Genomic DNA, 14,475 nt, shown 5'->3' with positions numbered 1-14,475 from the left:
GGACAAAATCAGAATGAGGCAACAATAGGTTATAGTCTTAATTCCTGTGTGCTGTAATGTGTTGTGGCCAGTTTAAGTAATATCCTCCTGTAGTTGTGTATCTGCTGTGTGGGGAGGAGGGGGGCGAGGGGGAGGAGGGGGGCGAGGAGGAAGAGGAGGAGAGGGGGAGGAGGAAGAGGAGGAGGAAGAGGAGGAGAGGGGGAGGAGGAAGAGGAGGAGGAAGAGGAGGAGAGGGGGAGGAGGAAGAGGAGGAAGAGGAGGAAGAGGAGGAAGAGGAGGAGAGGGGGAGGAGGAAGAGGAGGAGGGGGGAGGAGGAGGGGAGGAGGAAGAGGAGGAGGAAGAGGAGGAGAGGGGGAGGAGGAAGAGGAGGAGGGGGGAGGAGGAGGGGAGGAGGAAGAGGAGGAGGAAGAGGAGGAGAGGGGGAGGAGGAAGAGGAGGAGAGGGGGGTGGAGGAGGAGAGGGGGAGGAGGAAGAGGAGGAGAGGGGGAGGAGGGAGACGAGGAGAGGGGAAGAGGAGAGGGGAGGGGGGGGAAGAGGAGGGGGGGGGGAAGAGGAGGGGGGGGGGGAAGAGGAGGGGGGGGGAGAGGAGGGGGGGGGGGAGGAGGGGGGGGGGGAGAGGGGGGGGGGGGAGAGGAGGGGGGGGGGGGAAGAGGAGGGGGGGGGAAGAGGAGGGGGGGGGGGGGGAAGAGGAGGGGGGGGGGGGGGAAGAGGAGGGGGGGGGAAGAGGAGGGGGGGGAAGAGGAGGGGGGGGGGAGGGGAAGGAAGAGGGGAAGGAAGAGGGGAAGGAAGAGGGGGAGGAAGAGGGGGAGGAAGAGGGGGAGGAAGAGGGGGAGGAAGAGGGGGAGGAAGAGGGGGAGGAAGAGGGGGAGGAAGAGGGGGAGGAAGAGGGGGAGGAAGAGGGGGAGGAAGAGGGGGAGGAAGAGGGGGAGGAAGAGGGGGAGGAAGAGGGGGAGGAAGAGGGGGAGGAAGAGGGGGAGGAAGAGGGGAAGGAAGAGGGGAAGGAAGAGGGGAAGGAAGAGGGGAAGGAAGAGGGGAAGGAAGAGGGGAAGGAAGAGGGGAAGGAAGAGGGGAAGGAAGAGGGGAAGGAAGAGGGGAAGGAAGAGGGGAAGGAAGAGGGGAAGGAAGAGGGGAAGGAAGAGGGGAAGGAAGAGGGGAAGGAAGAGGGGAAGGAGAGGGGAAGGAAGAGGGGAAGGAAGAGGGGAAGGAAGAGGGGAAGGAAGAGGGGAAGGAAGAGGGGAAGGAAGAGGGGAAGGAAGAGGGGAAGGAAGAGGGGAAGGAAGAGGGGAAGGAAGAGGGGAAGGAAGAGGGGAAGGAAGAGGGGAAGGAAGAGGGGAAGGAAGAGGGGAAGGAAGAGGGGAAGGAAGAGGGGAAGGAAGAGGGGAAGGAAGAGGGGAAGGAAGAGGGGAAGGAAGAGGGGAAGGAAGAGGGGAAGGAAGAGGGGAAGGAAGAGGGGAAGGAAGAGGGGAAGGAAGAGGGGAGGGAAGAGGGGAAGGAAGAGGGGAGGGAAGAGGGGGGGAAGAGGGGAGGGAAGAGGGGAAGGAAGAGGGGAAGGAAGAGGGGAAGGAAGAGGGGAAGGAAGAGGGGAAGGAAGAGGGGAAGGAAGAGGGGAAGGAAGAGGGGAAGGAAGAGGGGAAGGAAGAGGGGAAGGAAGAGGGGAAGGAAGAGGGGAAGGAAGAGGGGAAGGAAGAGGGGAAGGAAGAGGGGAAGGAAGAGGGGAAGGAAGAGGGGAAGGAAGAGGGGAAGGAAGAGGGGAAGGAAGAGGGGAAGGAAGAGGGGGGGGAAGAGGAGAAGGAAGAGGGGAAGGAAGAGGGGAAGGAAGAGGGGAAGGAAGAGGGGAAGGAAGAGGGGAAGGAAGAGGAGGGGGGGGGGGAAGAGGAGGGGGGGAAGGAAGAGGGGGGGGGGGGAAGGAAGAGGAGGGGGGGGAGGAAGAGGGGGAGGAAGAGGGGGAGGAAGAGGGGGAGGAAGAGGGGGAGGAAGAGGGGGAGGAAGAGGGGGAGGAAGAGGGGGAGGAAGAGGGGGAGGAAGAGGGGGAGGAAGAGGGGGAGGAAGAGGGGGAGGAAGAGGGGGAGGAAGAGGGGGAGAGGAGAGGGGAAGGGGAGAGGGGAAGAGGGAGAAGAGGGAGAAGAGGGAAAGGGGGGAGGGGGAGAGGGGAAGAAGAGAGGGGAAGGGGGGAGGAAGAGGGGAGAGGAGAGCGAGAGAAGGAGGGAGGGGGCGTGGGGGAGAGGAGGGGGAGAGAGAGAGAGAGGGGGGGAGAGAGAGGGGGGGGGGGAGAGAGAGAGAGAGAGAGAGAGATGAAATGGAGAGAGAGAGAGAGAGAGAGATGAAATGGAGAGAGAGAGAGAGAGAGATGAAATGGAGAGAGATAGAGAGAGAGAGAGAGAGTGAGAGAGAGAGAGAGAGAGAGAGAGAGAGAGAGAGAGAGAGAGAGAGAGAGAGAGAGAGAGAGAGAGAGAGAGAGAGAGAGAGAGATGAAATGGAGAGAGAGAGAGAGAGAGAGAGAGAGAGAGAGAGAGAGAGAGAGAGAGTTGAAATGCCCATCAGCCATGGTTGAATGGCGGAGTGGACTCGATGGGCCGAATGGCCTTACTTCCACTATGTCTTATGGTCTTATATCCTCAAAAGAATTTGGATAAAAATTAAACATTTTAATTTCAGTAATTGGGGGACCATAAGCATTCATGAGTGTGTGAAAAAGGAAAAAAAAAAGTGTACAGGAATGGGGAAAAACAGACAGACAATAACTAACTGGAAGCTGAATAATGAAATTCAGACAAGCAACTGGGTTAAGTCGGCAACAAAGCCTCAGAGGTAGAAATAGGAAGTCTTTGCGATGAGGGTGAATATGGAGTCAAAATCTCAGCTCTAGACTGAATGGGCAGTGAGTCTAACACTAGTCTAGTTCAGCCTAAATAATGGCTGGTGTGCATTGTGATCCAAGTACTGTTTTTTTTAGATTAGATTAGATTAGATTACTTACAGTGTGGAAACAGGCCCTTCGGCCCAACAAGTCCACACCGCCCCGCCGAAGCGTAACCCACCCATACCCCTACATCTACATTTACCCCTTACCTAACACTATGGGCAACTTAGCATGGCCAATTCACCTGGCCTGCACATCTTTGGACTGTGGGAGGAAACCGGAGCACCCGGAGGAAACCCACGCAGACACGGGGAGAACGTGCAAACTCCACACAGTCAGTCACCTGAGGCGGGAATTGAACCCGGGTCTCAGGCGCTGTGAGGCAGCAGTGCTAACCACTGTGCCACCGTGCCGCCCACGGTCAAAAACAATGGCCATATTCTGGCTATTTAGCTGTAGGAAGCTACAGATGATCTAGACATCAAATGTTGAGCCATCAGGCTAACAAAACATGTGGACTGAGTAAGATGGATTTTTAGTGCTGGAATTTACCAGCATAGATGTAGAAGCTGACTTCATATCAGCAAATGCCTTCAGCATGGGCCAACATGAAGGACAAATAACTGGGGAAAAGATAGATTTTTGGGGGCTGTTGGACAGGGCACTGCAAGCATGGCAAGAGATGCCTTGCCAGATACAGAGTCTACTTATGCAAAGAAAAATAAAGCCAAGCAATGTTCAAAAAGAGAGGATGATGTGATCAGCAATATAAAATGGATACAGAACAATCTAATACAACCAATGCATTAGATCAAAAGTTTCACAGTCACATCACATCCAGTTGTGAATGGTAGTGGACAATTTAAATAACAGCTGAAAATGTGTTGCTGGAAAAGCGCAGGAGGTCAGGCAAGCATCCAAGGAGCAGGAGAATCGACGTTTCAGGATTCCTGAAGAAGGGCTCATGCCCGAAATGTCGATTCTCCTGCTCCTTGGATGCTGCCTGACCTGCTGCGCTTTTCCAGCAACACATTTTCAGCTCTGATCTCCAGCATCTGCAGTCCTCATTTTCTCCTCTAAGAATTTAAATAACAGGACGATATCTTTGCAACCAAATGGCTGTTGTAAATAGAAAGTATATGATAAGGTAGGACCTTTAACCCCACCCCAGATTAAAAGTTTGCAGTTTAAACTCTTCACCACATTCCACAAACCCATAGTCATCGTGCTCAGCTGAAGCAGCCCAACCAGCTCCCTATTACCTCAAAATTTCCTCCCTAACTCCATTATGGGTTTACCTATAGCACATGGGCTGCAGCAGTTCACCACCGTCTTCTCAAAGGCAACCAGGAATTAGCAATAAATGCTGGCCCAGCTAGCGATGCCCATTTGTAAATAAAAATTACACTACTTGCAGCCCGTAAGTTTTAATCTGGGGTCACAATGTTTGGAGCATTAAAAATAGGGCTACAAGGGAGAAAAACTTTGGGAGGTATTGTTCAAATAAGTTTAAGCAGGCAGTGAGTTACGATTTTAAACATTATATATTGAGAAACAGCTTATTTGTATTCAATACATCACATTCAGGAATTTTTAAAATTATATTTCAAAAACTCATTGTCACCATGCACTCTGATTAAGATTGTTTCAAAGTTTTGGAAAAGGAAGTTAAAGGAATGTTGAAGGAAAGAAATAGCCATTATCAAAATATAATTGTGAAGAGGCCTTCTACACTTTCGACAAAGGGAAAAATCAAAAAAACATTCTTTTTGAATTATCTCATGCGAGGAAAGAAAATTGTTTACAACACTTATATCGATCAAAGGAGATGCAATTTTGTCATGCTTTTTGATGGGCATAATCTCTATTTTTCTCATTGCAGGGTAAATAGGACATTTGTTTTTTAGGCTGCAGAAGGACTTGGAAATATGGGGCAAGTAGGCAAGTGGCAGATGGAAAACAATGTGACGAAGTGAGAGGGTATACATTTGGGTCAGAAGAAGTGGCATGAACTAATTTCTAAATGGGAAAGGCTTCGGAAGACTGAAGTGCAAAAGGACTTGGGACCCCTACTTCAGGATTCTCTTGAGGGTAATATGCAGGTTCAGTTGGCAGTTAGGAAGGCAAAAGCAATGTTGGCATTCATTTCAAGAAGGCTAGAAACAAGAGCAGAGATCTATTGCTGAGACTATATCAGATGCTGGTCAGACCATATTTGGAATAGTGTAAAAGGTTTTGGAATCTATACCTTAAGATAAGATGTGCTGGCATTAGAGATGGTCGAGAGGAGTTTTATTAGAATAATCGATGGAACAATGGGCTCATCATGAGTGGTTGAGGACTCTGGAGTCTACACTTGGAGTTTATAAGATTGGGTGTTGGTGAATCCAACTGAAACTTACAGAATACTCAGTGGCCAGGATAGAGCGCAAGTGAGGAAAATATTTCCACTACTAGGAGAGACTAAGACCCAGGAACACAGCCTCTGGCTGAAGGGATGACCCTTTAGAACTGAGATGAGGAAAACCTTTCACCCAGATGGTGGTGATTCTGTGGAACGCATTGTCGCAAAGGGCTGTGAAGGCCAGGTTATTGATTGCATTTAAGACGGGAGATAGGTAGGTTTTACATGAGTAAGGGGTCCAAGGTTTACAGTGAGAAGGTAGGGAAATGGGGTTGAAAAACATATCAGCCATGATCGAATGCTGGAGCAGAATTGATGAGCTGAATGGCCTAATTCTGCTCCTATATCTTTATAGCCTAAAAGTAAAATTTGCAAGTGTTATGATCCTAGCTGATGGCAATACTGGACAAATTAGATGCCAAAATGAAACCTTGTTTGATAAATCGTAAATTTTATTTTTGCATGAAGCTGCCACAGTTCTTATAACAAAAGAACACAAATTTATTACTTTTTTGTATAAGCCAAAGTAAAAAGATCTTATCAAATATACAGATTCAACCATTTTCCCAGCTATATCCTTTTCCAATATTCAGTCCAGAGAATCAGTCCTACTTGACGTTTTAATATCTTCTTAAATTGACTCATTCCAGTTTTCCTTCCGACTGCTGAAACAGTTTTAAAAGTTGCTTTCATGTTCTGATGGCCCAAATTTCAGTTCCGAGAACCTGTATTACTTTTCAATTCTGATAAGAGAATTATATAAGCTCTCAACCTGGAGACTCCATAAACCTAATAAACTCCCCTGCTGCTAAACATGACATTTAGACATTTTAAGGAGTATGGGAAAATGTCATAAAAATGGCTTTGAGTGTGGGTCAACCATGATCATATTGAATGGTAGAACAGGCTTATGGGTCAAAACGCTTATGTTTATGTTTCCATGAAAACTCCTTCAACATTTAAAACAATTCAGTTCTGTTGCTTAGACAGAACTATTCTTCATTTGAGCATTAAACTGAACAAAACTGTGTGACCTATAATCATTTGTTTGCAGTGTAAACACCAATTAATACCAGAGGTACGTGGCTAGGCTTCCTGTGAACTTTTCTTTGGAATACAGACCGGAAAAAAGGATGTTTAGAAACTATGCTGCAGAGAATGTACCAGTTTTTTTTTAACCCACACCCAAAATGTTAGAGGTGGAACTGTGATATATATCACCTTATTTGTTACACAAGGTCAAGTGGTCACTTTTCAGAGACAAGCTAGCATCAAATATTTATGGATTGAAAAGCTGACCAACAAGTCTTCAGCGTTCTAAATTGCAATTTGGGAAGTTGGATTCAAACCTCCAGAAAACCTAGAAGCAAATACAGGTCTCTCTCTCTCTAACACACTCAGTGAAGAAACAAACTCAAATCTGAAGAACTCACTCATGCAAAAACCTAGTTTCATCTGCCCAGCTACTAACAAAAGGACCTTCAACCAGTTTGCGGATGATAATGTGAAATCATTGTCACAAACCGAAATAATTGAAAGTCACCCACATCCACAGAATTTGTTCCTTTTTACACCCCATATTTTCCCCAATATTTCTGCAGTGCTACCTTGTCTATTTGAGCGTGAATGGGTATATTTGAATTTAACTGGAATATAGTTTAAGTTTACTTGCTAATAAATATAATCCCTTTTCCAAAGGTATACATTTGTTTATAATTGTTGTTATTGAAGAAATCAGAGAAAAATTCTACCATCCACAATTAACTAAAGTTGAGGACAGCATCAAACATAAGGGGATAAAAAAAACTATCGCACAAAAAGTGACTGCCAGGCCTAATGACTAGTCAGAATACAAAGAATGACAGATAATAGAAGGTTAATCAGGACAAATAAACAAGAGTACAAGAGAAGGCTAATTGAAAATTAAAACCAGATAGGAAGAGTTTCTAAAAAGGTAAAGAGAGTGTGTTGATCCTCTACGAGAGAATGTGGAGTTAATAATGTAAAGAAATGGTTGATGTATTAAATACTTGAACATCTCATTAATCTCTTGGTTTAACAGCTGTTAAAGGATGAGAGGAACCCACTGAAATTATGAGGCCAGTGAAACTGTATTAAGCAAACTAATGAAGCTACGGGGTTGGCAAGCCCCCTGGCCTGATGGATTGCATCCTACTGCTTTAAAACAAGTTGCTAATTAATTGGTATTAATTTTCCAAAATTCACTGGATTTAGGAGAAGTTCCAATATGCTAGAAAAGAGCAAATATAAATGCCTCTATTCAAGGGAGGGAGGCAGTAAACAGGAAAATATATGCGAGTTAGCTTAACATGTGTCATGGAGGTATCAGAATCAAATCATTAAGACTATAATGGAGTACCTTGAAAAAAAAAAAGGCTTTTGGGAAGTTTTGAAAAAGGAAATCTGCGTTAAACCATTTATCAGAATTCTTTGGATTCTGGGGAGTTCTTCGGTTTCCACATTGATTTGAAAAGGCTTCACAAAAGGTTGTTACACAAACTGAAGCTCATGGTGTAGGGGGTAACACACCAGTATGGACAGAAGATTAGCTATCTGGTTATAAAAAAAAATGAATTAACTCAGAATATCATCATGTGATAAATGGGGTCCCGCAGGATTTTGTGCTGGGTCTTCAACTTTACAATACAAATTTCTTAGAGGAGAGGATCCAAGGCTTGTTGGTCAATATTTCAGATGATACCAAAATAAATTGCAGAATATAGTGTGAAGATTACAAAGATCCAGACTGATATAGATAAGTCAAGCAAGTGGGCAAAAATCTGGCAGACAAAATATAATTAAGAAAATATGAAGTCGCTCCCTTTGGTAAAACTTTAAAAAGGCAGAGTTATTTAAAATGACTGTAGGTTTCAAGGTGCAGAGGGATACGAGTGCTTGAGTGGCACAAGTCACAAAACATTATCATGCAGGTCGAGCAAGTGATTAAGAATGCATATCTTTATTATGAGAGAAATTGAACATAAAAGTTATTGTGCAGTTATACTGGGCATTACTGAGACGACATCTCAAATACTGTGTGCAATTTTGGTCTCTTACTTAGTAAAGGATTAAGTGTGTTTGAGGCAGTTCAGAGGAGGTTAATGGATTGATAAGTGGAATGAGCTGGTTAGCATACAAGGGGAGATCAGACAGGCTGAGCATGTTTCCACTGGAGCTTTGAAGAGCGGAAGGGTGACTTAGTTGAAGTGTATAAGACCCTGAATAATCCTGACACGGTGGATGTGGAAAGGATGTTTCCTTTTGTGGATTCAGTCCAGAACTAGAGGATACTTTAAAAATTAGGGCAATTTATTTTTCTCTCAGTGTTGAGTAACTTGATTACCTCCACTACCTTGTGAAATCAAGTTAAGTAACTGAATATTAAAAAGATAGAGGCAGATCAATTCCCTTGTTAGATAAAGGGAATAAAACAGTTATCATGTTGCAGAACCGGAGGCAAGGAACACATTAGTTGTGATCTTATTGAATGGTGCACCAGGCTCCAAGGGAGAAATGGCTTACTTTGGCTGCATTTCTTTTCTATGACTGCGTAATGGAACACTATTTATAATTATGAAGCAGTTTTCTTCAATGTTTGATGTTATAACAAACCGATTTCAAGGAAAAAGTGTGCTGACTCCACAAATATTACTAAGCTGACCAGATGTAAACCTGACTTTTCAGTTCACAAGGAATTGGCTCCTTATCATACTTTCACAAGCAGTTACATCAACAAGTCAGAAAGCCAGAGTCCAAACAAAGTTTCCAGTTAAATTCCTTGGTCTTTCGCTACAAGAACAGTTTTATGCAACTTTTTCCAGAATGTGACATTTTCATTCTGTTAAAGCTGCATTTGGAAATGGTCTTCATATTTTGCTGTATAGAAATACTGGGAAAGAATTTTCATTAATGTGCAATTTGTTTGCCAATAACTATAAGGGGAGCAGTTTTTCAGCCACTTGAGCCTACCCCATCAATCTAGATCATGGTTGTTCATCTCAATATTTTCCCACACTATCCCACTTGGCCAACGGGTTTTGACTGACAAACTCTACAAGTAAACACATCCATAGATTCTTCTTTGTGCAAGCTACAAATAAGATTTTTAAAAAGTCACCAAATATGCCAAACATGATTTCCCTTTCAGGAATCCTCTTAATTCGCTGAAATCATACAATTATTTTCTAAATGCCCAGTTATCACATCCATTATAACACAGGTTGTTCTGTTATAACTTGTGTTTCGTCAACATGAATTGACAAACTGTAGATGCTGTTTGGATAAGGAACTTTCTACTGAACGGGTATAGCAATTTTCTTTGTGATCTTCAACAGTGCTATTTTCTATAGTGTAAGGTTGCAAGGCAACAACTGTTATACAAGAACACACTGTAGAATCTAATATATTCCTTACTACAGACAACAGGCTAACAAATCTAAGTAGTTCTTAGTTTTCTCACTTCCTTGTAAGTTGGGTTTCGTTTGTAACATTCCAATTTGTTGGCAATTCCAGAATCTATAGAATTTTCAAAGATGATCAACAAGGCATGAACTACCTCTATGGCTACCTATGATACGTAGGGGTGCAAACTAGGTCTCAGGAATTTGTCAACTATGAGTCCCATTAAGAAAAAAGCATACTAATCTAAGTACATTAATCCTAATGCCTCCAAGATCCCCATTCCCACTACTCCTTTAGAACTAGAGTATTTTAGGCAGATTTGTTGCATCTTCCCCTGAGAAGAGAGACACAAAATATTCAAGAACCTAGCTTCAGATTGGTTATAATCAATTACAAATTTAAATGGAAATTTGTCACATTATCATTCACCATAAACTTTCTGATTAACAATATTAGTTAGACTCATTTCACTTCACAATATTAGATCTAAAAGATTCAGTTCCCCAGTTGATTCCTCAAAATATTGCTCTGGAAATCATCATGTACAGATTCCAGGGATCCTTCCTCCACAGCATTGGTGTTCATTAGGCTTACCTAGTCCAGCCATAGATTGGAGTCACCCATGTTACATGCACCTTAAGTTCTTAAAATTACAGAGCTCTTTCAACTTCTATCATTGTGCCCTTGTTGTTTCTTAGCTCCATCCGAAGAGATTGCAATTTGTTATTGTCTTGTTATTTATATCTCCGAAATATTGACTCGATCCCTCATCAACACTAGCCCACCTCCTTTTCATATTTTCTTTCGACCAAAAAGAATATTTGCTTCCCAACCCTACTCACATACTTCTATTTGTGCCATCAATTCATTACTTTGTTCAGAATGTGATCTGCATTCAGATGGAGCACTTTTAATTCAGCTGCCTTAAATATTATTGTATATTTTCACAGTTTTGACTTCCATTTACTACCTCTCTATCTACCATAACCAGCTTGTGTTTCTCTCTAACTGAATTCCCTCAGGCTCCCATCTCCCAGAGAAGCTCGTTTAAATTCTCTTTGTGAACCTTGTGCTCACAGAAGATTTAATTTGCATCAAACAAAAACATACCTTCCCAAAACATCCTTGCAGTTAGGACAAGTACATGCTACCCGCCGGAGACGTTTTCCTGGTTGATACTGCTGATCATTGCCTTCCTCACCCAGGTTCACAGAGACTTGTGCAAGATCACTGGAACCAAGCACGGTTGTAGTTCCCACATTAGCGACTGTTGAAGGTTGTGATGCTAACTGCCAGGACTCTGAATCATCCTCCTCTTCTTTTATATGTACACCTGCAGTCAGGAAGAACATATTCTATTTTCACCCCATAAGTACAAGATAACTGCACCTTCTTCAACATTGTGACACAATGTACAATAAAAGACTAAAATGCAAAATAAACAATGCATTATGACTTCATTTAGGGAATTATATTCAATGGATTTTCAAAAATCTGGTATTTTTATAGTATTTTCATTGTCTTAACAATGGCGAGCAATGCCGTATAATAAAGTAGCAAGCTTCAAAAAGAAACTAATTTTTCTGGTGTAATTGTGTAATCAAGACTTATGGAGAACATCTGTAAATTCTTCTTTCCCTGTAATCTTTACTGCTTTCAACATAATCACTACATTAGAAAGATGTTCAATTCAAGCTGAAATCTTGGACCATTGGATACAAGCTCAACACATTCACAGTTGTAGCCAATGTAAATTACCATATATACTGGAGTATATAGTCGATCTCATGTAAACGTCTACCCCCGATTTTTGGCCAAATAACCTGGGATTTTCCATACATCTCATGCAAAGTTGACCCTGGTTCTTCACAGATAACAGACCAACATTTATGAGTCAGTGTGCCGGCTGTCACGTTCCACTCCAGCTTTCCAGTCTGCCGGTTGTTCTGCCTTGCCACTGGTCTTCTCGTCTGCTGGTTGCTGTGTTCTGCTCCGGGTTTTCAGAATTACCATAATTCGTTTTGAGATCAAGTGATGATACAGTATGAATTTTGACAAGCATGAATCTCAGCCCCTCAGTAGTATCCATGCAATATTCGACCCCATAAATTTAACTTTTAAAAAGTATTCTAAACCTTTGACTGTTACTCGAGTATATACGGTAATTTCATTGTAATTTAGTATATACGTGGGTACATAATATCAAATTTTAAAGTATGAACTGCTGAAAAGGTAGGAGATCGTGGAAAGCAAAACAAAGATATGTGGATTGATACTACCCACCTAATACAAAACAAAACAAAACAACTGCATTACAGAAACAACCCTTTTAAAGACATTCCTGTTTTTAAGTTATGAATTATACCATAGTAAAATAAACTGGCGGATTGGCCAGCTTATTTCTAATAAATTAAAATATTTCTAATTTTAACTGGCAGCACATTACACTACATAGGTTTAAGTAGAAAACTCAAGGTGCAATGGAAATGACCACTTTCATCAACAGCCTTCTGCCAAACAGATGGGATCATGATAATGAACTAAAATTCTACAAGGACCTTCGGTAACATGGGACAACTTTGCTCTTTGTAAAGAAAATGAGCCAGAGCATAATGCAGTGGAGGTGTCAAAAGTAGAAAGGAGCTCCATTCTTATTGCTATAGTTGCTGTTTAGAGGCCAAAATGGGCCATTCAATAGCAAAACTGTAAACAAAGAGGAGTTTGTATACAATGTGTATGGATGCCAAGTTAACAGTTTTAAAGGTATACTGGAGAGCTAAACACAAGAACATGGGGAGAGGAATAGGCCCATTCAGTCCCTTAAGCCCACTCTACTTTCTAGATCATGGCTTTTCTAACTCAAAATGCCATCTTCCTACTGTATTCAAAGATTTCTTGATGTCATTAGCAACGAGAAATCTATCAATCTCAGTCATTTATGAAAGTTCATGATAGAGTTTGCACAGAGAAGATTCAATGATGAAATTCTTCCTCATTTCAGTATCAAATGGTTTATTCTCAAACTGTGCCTAACTCTAGATCCCACAGCCAAAGGACACATCCTTTTTGCATCTAATTTTTTCGTCAAGAAATATACAGCATTCCAAATGTCTTATTTGCCTAAACTGCAGAGAATACAGGCTCAGTCCACGTTCTAAGCTGCACTATTAACTACTTCCTTCCTTATGCAAGGGAATCACATTGAACATAATACAGCAGGCATGGTCTCACCATTAAGAAAGTTGAACAGAAAGAGGTTTAATAAGTAGCTTCAAATTTGGGGCACAAAATTGATTTGAAATCAGGTAAAATAAATGTACTTCCCAAAGAGGAAATTTTAAAGTGAGTGTTAAAGAAATTTTTATCTCCGACCAAATTAGAGATTCGTAAACAATGCGTCTCTCCACGAAATGCAGGTCAAGCTGCACTTTCCAAATGCAGATGATCAAACAACAGTCTCCTAAAATGTGTTCAGTCTCCCAACACACAATTAGTTGGTCTCATTATGTGCAAGCAGAGACCATCCTGAACAGTCCACCCCAAATAGTTTATCAGAAACAAAACCTGTAACTCGTCACAGAAATGCATGGTCATATCACATTCCTTCTTATATCCACTACTGAGAAACAAGGTTAGGCATGACTTAAACTGGCAGCCAAATGTGGCTGCCTAATTTATGTCACTATATTCTCCATGTTTGAACCCACTGAGATGAAGAAGAATTTGCAAATATCCATCAATGGCAATGATGTCATAAGATCAAGAAAGTTACATGTCTGGTCCCCATTATCAGGGGATCAAAGCAATCAGAGGTATTCAACAGAGATATGAGATATGAGATATTCAATCAGAGATATGAACTCAGGCTACAATAGGAATACTTTAAATCAGTCACTTGAACAACGGAACCCTGGAAGAAAGAAATGGATTCCTAGCTACAAACTGAAGTTAAAAGAAGGAACACATAAGTAATAACCAGATTTGTTCATGATTGCACAAATGTTCAGCACCATTCTTGTCTCCTCAGATACTGAAGCAGTTTCCATACACAACAAAACCTGGACATAAGGGGTGTGTGTGTGTGTGTGTGTGTGTGTGTGTGTGTGTGTGTGTGTGTGTGTGTGTGTGTGTGTGTGTGTGTGTGTGTGTGTGTGTGTGTGAGAGAGATACAAATCACACAAGCATCAGAAAATGACTATTGCCAACAAGAGAGAATTCAATAATCAATAATCACCTGCAGAAATTATCACATCTTAAAAATGCGATCAAACGCTCATGGCCCACCAAAGGTACCCAGCAACCTGACTGCTATAAATCCCCAAAAACTGCAGATACAAATAGTGAGGAGCAAAACCTGCTTGGTTTGAGGAATGGGTTTAGGCTTGAAACCAATAATAAAAAAAGCAATAACATTAGAGATCTTCAAGTATTGAATTAATTTTGACATAATATAGAATAAAATAAATTGCAACAGTAAGGTGAAATTTTGAAAGAGTCCACATCAGAATATTGGAATGAAGAACTCTAGTAATAGTAACATAGAAAGAGAGGCAGGAAAAAGGCAATTCAGGCCTTTGAGCCTGTTCTGTCAATTAACAGGAGCATGGCCGATCATTTAACTCAGTACCTTGTTCCCAAATTCGCCCCATTCCTTTTGATCCCTTTCGTCCCAAAAATTAAAGCGAAACCTCGATTATCCAAATGTTGGATTATCCAAAGGAGACCTCAAGGCCCCAACAGAAACATCACAAAGACACGTTTCCAACACTGATTGCGTCTTTTGTTTACA

General features: G+C 42.3%; 1 protein-coding gene across 2 annotated transcripts in view; it reads right to left on the bottom strand.

Annotated features, from left to right (window-relative positions):
* LOC140482177 (transcription factor Sp3-like) overlaps positions 1-14,475 on the bottom strand; it is a 75,307-nt gene that overhangs the window by 26,371 nt on the left and 34,461 nt on the right. For both annotated transcript variants that reach the window (XM_072579198.1, XM_072579199.1), the window contains one exon: positions 10,797-11,019. In XM_072579198.1, the coding sequence (XP_072435299.1) occupies positions 10,797-11,019 (223 nt within the window). The remainder of the gene's footprint in view (positions 1-10,796; positions 11,020-14,475) is intronic.

This window comes from Chiloscyllium punctatum, chromosome 10 (genome assembly GCF_047496795.1).
Source record: "Chiloscyllium punctatum isolate Juve2018m chromosome 10, sChiPun1.3, whole genome shotgun sequence".
Lineage (NCBI taxonomy): Eukaryota > Metazoa > Chordata > Chondrichthyes > Orectolobiformes > Hemiscylliidae > Chiloscyllium > Chiloscyllium punctatum.
Note: the sequence above shows the minus strand (reverse complement) of the source record. Positions and strands in the feature narration are given on the sequence as shown.